The sequence below is a fragment of the Citrus clementina genome, unplaced genomic scaffold (genome assembly GCF_000493195.1).
Source record: "Citrus clementina cultivar Clemenules unplaced genomic scaffold, Citrus_clementina_v1.0 scaffold_6, whole genome shotgun sequence".
NCBI classification, from domain to species: domain Eukaryota; kingdom Viridiplantae; phylum Streptophyta; class Magnoliopsida; order Sapindales; family Rutaceae; genus Citrus; species Citrus x clementina.
The window spans coordinates 8,957,481-8,963,987 of record NW_006262139.1 but is presented as its reverse complement, the minus strand read 5'-3'; the positions used below and the strand labels follow the sequence as shown (position 1 = coordinate 8,963,987).

At 32.9% G+C, this 6,507-nt stretch overlaps 1 protein-coding gene across 1 annotated transcript; it reads left to right on the top strand.

The window, feature by feature from the left end:
• Positions 1–3,719: 3,719 nt before the first annotated feature.
• Positions 3,720–5,455, top strand: LOC18038656 (hydroquinone glucosyltransferase). The gene has a single exon (XM_006428598.2). It carries the CDS (start codon positions 3,884–3,886, stop codon positions 5,345–5,347), a length of 1,464 nt encoding a protein of 487 aa, XP_006428661.1. The 5' UTR covers positions 3,720–3,883; the 3' UTR covers positions 5,348–5,455.
• The last annotated feature ends 1,052 nt before the right edge of the window (positions 5,456–6,507 follow it).

Here is a 6,507-nt window from a genome sequence, read left to right as displayed (position 1 = left end):
GGCGGCTCCCCCCCCCCCCCCCGCCGGGAACTTAGCTGGAACAACTCGGGCCTTTTTTTTTTTTTTTTCCTTTCCAAGCCTACAAATGACACATAAAGCTAAGTTAGTAAATGATGCAAAATTGAGAGATCTCAATTCATAATTGAGTTTTGATTATACTTTTGTTATGATAAATTAGCTTTTTAGTTGGACAATAAATCAACAAATTATTATGTATTATGTCTATTAAAATTAGGGATAACTTGATTAGTTCATTTGCAGCTGATGGATCTCGACCATATCAACCATAAGCAAGTAAGAAATTGCACTTAAAAGATCCATTGTTGAACAGGTAAGTCTAAAAGGGGTCACTTAATTAAGTGGGTGATCCACAAAAATAAGAGGACATCCGTACTCAAGTTTACACGAAGGATGAGGTGATACCACTATCTATGATACCCAAATTGATCAAGAAAACATTTTTTGTATCATTTTTCGGCATAAACAACTTTCATGTACGTAACACATACTTCTAATATTGATATAATGAACTAGTTCAAAAATAAAAGAAGGTAAAATAGCTTAAAGTATGCATGAAAGGGAAAATAAAAAAAAATAAAGTACTTTATCCATTAGATAGTATCCAAAGGTCAGTGAATAAAATTATCTTATAACCGAGTATATTTATGTTTTTCAATCACATGTTTCTATTTACTCTACTAAAAGATAAAATTATGAGAGAATCTTAATTTGTGATCAGCATGTATTGCACCGGATACACAACACAACAACTATAGACTATAAAAAATGACAAAGATTTCTTTATGAATACGCTGATAATAAACAAATGCATGCAAGTAATAGTACATCATACTGATACCAATTAATATTCGATAAACTATGCTATTGCTTTCATTTTCATAATCCACCTTTTGCTTTTATGTCCAAGATCAATAACAATTTTTTTCACTCTGATTGTAATACCCCTTATTTTTCTAGGGTATTTTAGCAAATTGATCAAGGGTATCTTAGTTATTTTATTAAAGTATTTATTTTCTTTCCCTTGTCTTAAGTATAAAGGGAAAAAGATGATATCTCTATTTTACGAGAGAGAGAAAGAGAGAGCAGTAAAGAGATGAAGAAGAAAAATAAAAGAAAAGAAAAGAAGAAGAGAAGAAAAAAAAAACTATTCTTCTTAGTTTGACCATGAGTAAATCAATGGAAAGAGAAAAGAGATCAAAGAAATGAGTCTATTTTTTGTGTTTATGAATGAATAGAAAATCATGATAAGATAATAGTAGTAGGAGCAGTATCTTAGATTTTGCGTGAAAATATGCTAATAATGGGTTGCTTCCAAAATCATAATAATTAGTACAAATTAGTATTTATTTTGTGTTTTGTATGTTAAACTAGACATTTTCAAGAATGTTTTGAAAAAAAACTAATCATATAAAAATTCAATTTATTATGATTTTTAAAATGCAAGTCTTAAAACTTTAGAAATTTCTATTTCTGGTGAAGATCATGAATTGCAAAATCATTTTATCAATACCTAGATTTTTTTAAAAATTATGAAATTTGGAATAGTGATTTGTATATTTGTCTAGTATGGTTATGAAACTTTTCATGATTATTATGATAAAAGGATAAATTGTTTTGTATTTTTAAAGTGAGTATGTTCAAAACAATAAATAGTTTGAGAGTTTTAATGAAGTCTGAAACAAAAATATTTTTTAGTAGTTTTTGAAGGAATTAAGGTATGGAACTTTTATTCTAAATTTTCAATATGTCAGCATGTTCTCTAAAAGATTGAAGATTTTTTTTTTTCCGATAAAGGAATAATTTATTAAAAATTAGAGAATAGGGCCTATTCCATCTTAGAACAAGTATTGAGATTTTTTTAGGCTGAGTTTATTAGGTGTTTATAATGAGGAATTTGAGGACATTGGATTTTATAATTATGATCTTATTCGTGTATCTTAAGAGAATATTTATTATATATTCATTTTAGACCAAAGATTTTGATACACTTTTGTTACTTATGGACTCTAGAAGAAATAAGTAAACCAAGCTTCTAAATGAATTACAATAAAAATAAGTATGTGTTTGACATAATTGAAAAGTCTATTTTTGTTATGTATATGGATATGAATTTATGTGATTTTACCCATGTGTCTATGTCATGTATTGTTATGTGTTAAGTGTGATTGTATACATGGACATATGTATATGTGAAGGGCTACTGGAATAAGCATGAATGTGCATTTTGTCTTTTATAAAATGAGAAAGTGGATTTTTAGCGAATTAATTCTTAAGGATGAAAGTAAACAAATTTCTTTTTTTTTTCCTTGGGTGCTTGAATTCATTACTTATTTTACTAGATACATTATATATTATGTTAAGAGAGAAGTGGGTGAAGGATGCTTGCGTGAAGTCCAAAATGGTGTTATATGAAAGTCTAGATATTCAGTGAGAAACCTACTAAGCGATAATTGAATAAATGTAGTTAAAATAAGTGATTTGAAAGAAAATGTGAAAGTATGAGATATTGATGGATTTATTTTACGATATTCTCAACAAACAATTGCATATCATGCATTTGCAATATATATAAATATGTATGTAGTTTGACATAGTAAAAAACTGGTTTGCTTGCTAAATTTTGTACTCATTGTAATTTTTTTGCATTTTAAAATCTTATGTTGTGTGAGGATTTGTATATTATATAAACATTTTTATGTTTATGACTTTTAATGCTTCCGCTATACTTATATAGGTTGCAAACTATATGTAAGAATCACTCTTGAAAAACTTTTAGAATACATCAGAAGTATCATATCAATTATATAATAAGAAAATAATATTATAATATTTATGTATTTATTTTATTAAATTTCATTCATATGATGATAAATTAAAATCAGTCACGCTTGTCACATATGCATTGATTGTATTATCTCTTATGTCAAACATTAGGGACAAATATTTTGTGACAGATTAAATTGTTACAAAATTTAAATATATAATAACTGATTTGATGTCACTAATATATTCATTGAGACAAAATTTTACATCACTATTGAGATGACTGAATTAATTGTCACTAATGATATTAATAGCAATACATTCAAGTGTCATATTTAATTTGGTAATGACTAAATAAATTGTCACTAATTGAATCTATAGTGGCACATTTCATTGTCAACAATGATCATCAATGACTAATTTAATTATCTCTAACTATATAAATAACGACACATTAACAGTCACTAGTATCAACATAATGACACATTAATAGCCCCTAGTATCAAAATAATGACAGATTTATATGTCTAAAAATATGATTTTAGTGACAGGTTTTTGCTTTTGTCCTTACTTGTCATAAACTTATATTTGTCACTATAAGATGTGTATTAGTGACACATAATACTTGCGATTATTTACTAATTGCCACTAAATGTATTAGTGACGGTGGCAAATGCGACACATAAACAACGATATATAGTATGTCATTAAATTTATTTTGTGACAGATTTTATATATATAAAGATAATTTTTTTCCATCACAATAGATCAATTTTTTTTGTAGTTTACATCGAATTTATGTAGAGAAGGACTTCTGCGGTTGATGTGGTGCGTGCGTCGGTTTATGGGTCCACACGATGAAACACAATAATGCAAATAATTCATAACGTTTAAAAATTAAAATAAAAAATTTCTGGTTCTTATTATGGGACTCATAGACCAATTAGATGTTCCTCTATAATTGTGCAAACCACTTGATCAGAATAGTGCACCCAACACAGACAAGGTTTTGCCCTCCATATACTTAGTTACAAACCTTGATTTCCCAGAAGAAAATATATCTCAATTACATCACTACTTCAAAAGAAACCCGATAAAAATGGAGACCCAAAAATCAAAACAAATACCTCGTGCCTATGTAGCCATGGTGCCAACGCCAGGCATAGGTCACCTAATTCCCCTAGTTGAGTTAGCCAAGCGACTAGTACATCAATACAACTTTCTAGTTACCATATTCATCCCCACCATCGATGATGGCACAGGCTCATCCATTCAAACAATAAGACAGGTCCTCGAATCCCTACCCACTTCCATTTCCACCATCTTTCTTCCTCCTGTGAGTTTTGATGACTTGCCTGACGACTTTCAGATAGAAACTCGGATCACCCTCACCCTCGTTCGCTCCCTTTCTTCACTAAGGGATGCTCTCAAGGTGTTAGCCGAGTCAACTCGGCTAGTTGCTCTAGTTGTTGATCCTTTTGGGTCGGCTGCGTTCGATGTGGCAAATGAAGTCGGTGTTCCTGCTTATGTTTTCTTTACTACAACGGCCATGGCACTGTCTTTTCTCTTCCATTTACCTGAGCTTGATGTTAAGTTTAGCTGTGAGTATAGGGACATGCCTGAACCGGTCCAGTTGCCCGGATGTGTCCCGGTTCACGGGCGTGATTTTGCAGATGGGTTCCAACAGAGAAAGAATGAGACATATCGATTTCTTTTAAGCTTTAGCAAACAGTATCTGTTAGCAGCTGGGATTATGGTTAATAGTTTTATGGAATTGGAAACGGGGCCTTTCAAGGCTTTAATGGAAGGAGAATCGAGTTTTAAGCCTCCTCCGGTTTATCCGGTTGGACCGTTGATTCAGACCGGATCAAACAATGAGACTAATAATGATAGATCCCTCGAGTGTTTGAAGTGGTTGGATGAGCAGCCAAGTGAGTCAGTTCTATTTGTTTGTTTTGGTAGTGGTGGGACGCTATCACAGGAGCAGTTAAATGAATTGGCCTTAGGACTTGAAATGAGTGGGCAAAGATTCTTGTGGGTTGCTAAGAGCCCACACGAGGAAGCAGCAAATGCCACTTATTTTAGCGTCCAGAGCATGAAAGATCCTCTTGATTTTTTACCGAAAGGGTTCCTGGACAGGACTAAAGGGGTGGGTCTAGTGGTGCCCTCTTGGGCTCCTCAGGCTCAGGTGCTGAGCCATGGCTCGACCGGAGGGTTCTTGAGTCACTGTGGATGGAACTCGATTTTGGAAAGCATAGTGCACGGTGTGCCAATAATTGCATGGCCACTCTATTCAGAACAAAAGATGAACGCTGTGCTTCTGACTGATGATTTGAAGGTCTCATTTAGGGTCAAAGTCAATGAAAATGGTCTGGTGGGCAGAGAAGATATAGCCAATTATGCAAAGGGCTTGATTCAAGGAGAAGAAGGGAAGTTGCTAAGGAAGAAGATGAGAGCACTAAAGGATGCAGCCGCAAATGCTTTGAGCCCAGATGGATCTTCTACCAAATCACTTGCCCAGCTGGCTCGAATATGGAAGAACCCGGAATTTGAGACAAAGTAATGCCGTTTCCTTCAATGTATGTGTAATCTTTTTTATTTTTCGGTAATCCAATAATTGCAACATTGCGTTGCATATGCCTAACGACTTAATCAAATGACTTTCAAGTAATTAATCGAGTAAGTCTAATTAGCTGGTCACCTAATAAATTCTTTCTTTCTTTTTTTCTCTCTAAAAAAATATTGCACTGTTTCCAGCCTCAACTGGATTTAGTTGGACTTACTAATCTTGGGTGCTTTAGAAAAAAAAAAAAAAAAACTAACTCTTAATATTGTAGGAAAGCAAGTAATTAGTAAAGAATAAGAATAAAAACACGTTGATGACTAAAAAATAAATTAATAATGAAACTCTTTTAAGCTTCTTTCTTTCATATATCTTTATTACCATCATAATTGTAGTGAATTGGGTGCTGTAGAAATAGATTAGCAACCCAAACACTGCCCAAGATCACAAATCAGACCAACAAGATGCTAAGATCCCAAACAATCAAGCATTAAGTGTTAATAGAACTCTTAACGAAAATAGCTGTAATCAGAACACATCAGAACAAGAATTAGAAGCTAATCAAAAGAAAAAGAAAAAACAGAGATTTATGTGGTTCGATTGTGCAAAGAAGCACAATGTACATCCATGGGAGAAGCTCACAGAGCAAGCTTTATTGATGATTCAAGTAATCTTTATAGAGTAATGCAAGAGCTAACAACTATGTTGCAGTTAAGGGTGAAGAACCTTAATTATTATACCCAAGAAATCACCACACACTGATCTTGATAAGGCAAGAATGAAGTATCAATTTGGAAATCAGATTAAGAAACAAGGGTATTTAACTGAGACAGAATTTAAGAAAGAATCAAGCAATACGAAATGCAAGAAAGGATTATAGAGGTTCGGCTTAATAGCCTACATCCTCTTGAGAAACAGAAGCCATAGCTTTTCTTTATGCTTAAACAGATTACAAGTCTTAGAGTAAATGCTACAAGGAACGATGCACTCTAAGTATAGCCCTTAAGGGCTTTATATACACCTCGGAAGGGATCCAGATACGTGAGCTGTTTACCAGCTCTTGTTCTGGGTTTGTTTCAACAAACCCAGCAATCTCCCACCAACCCCAACTGTCAATAACAGCTCTTCAAATTGAAACGGCATCAGCAGCTACCGTTTAA

Excerpts from the sequence above, each read along its gene's own strand:
- LOC18038656 (XM_006428598.2), top strand. The coding sequence starts at position 3,884 with ATGGAGACCCAAAAATCAAAACAAATACCTCGTGCCTATGTAGCCATG.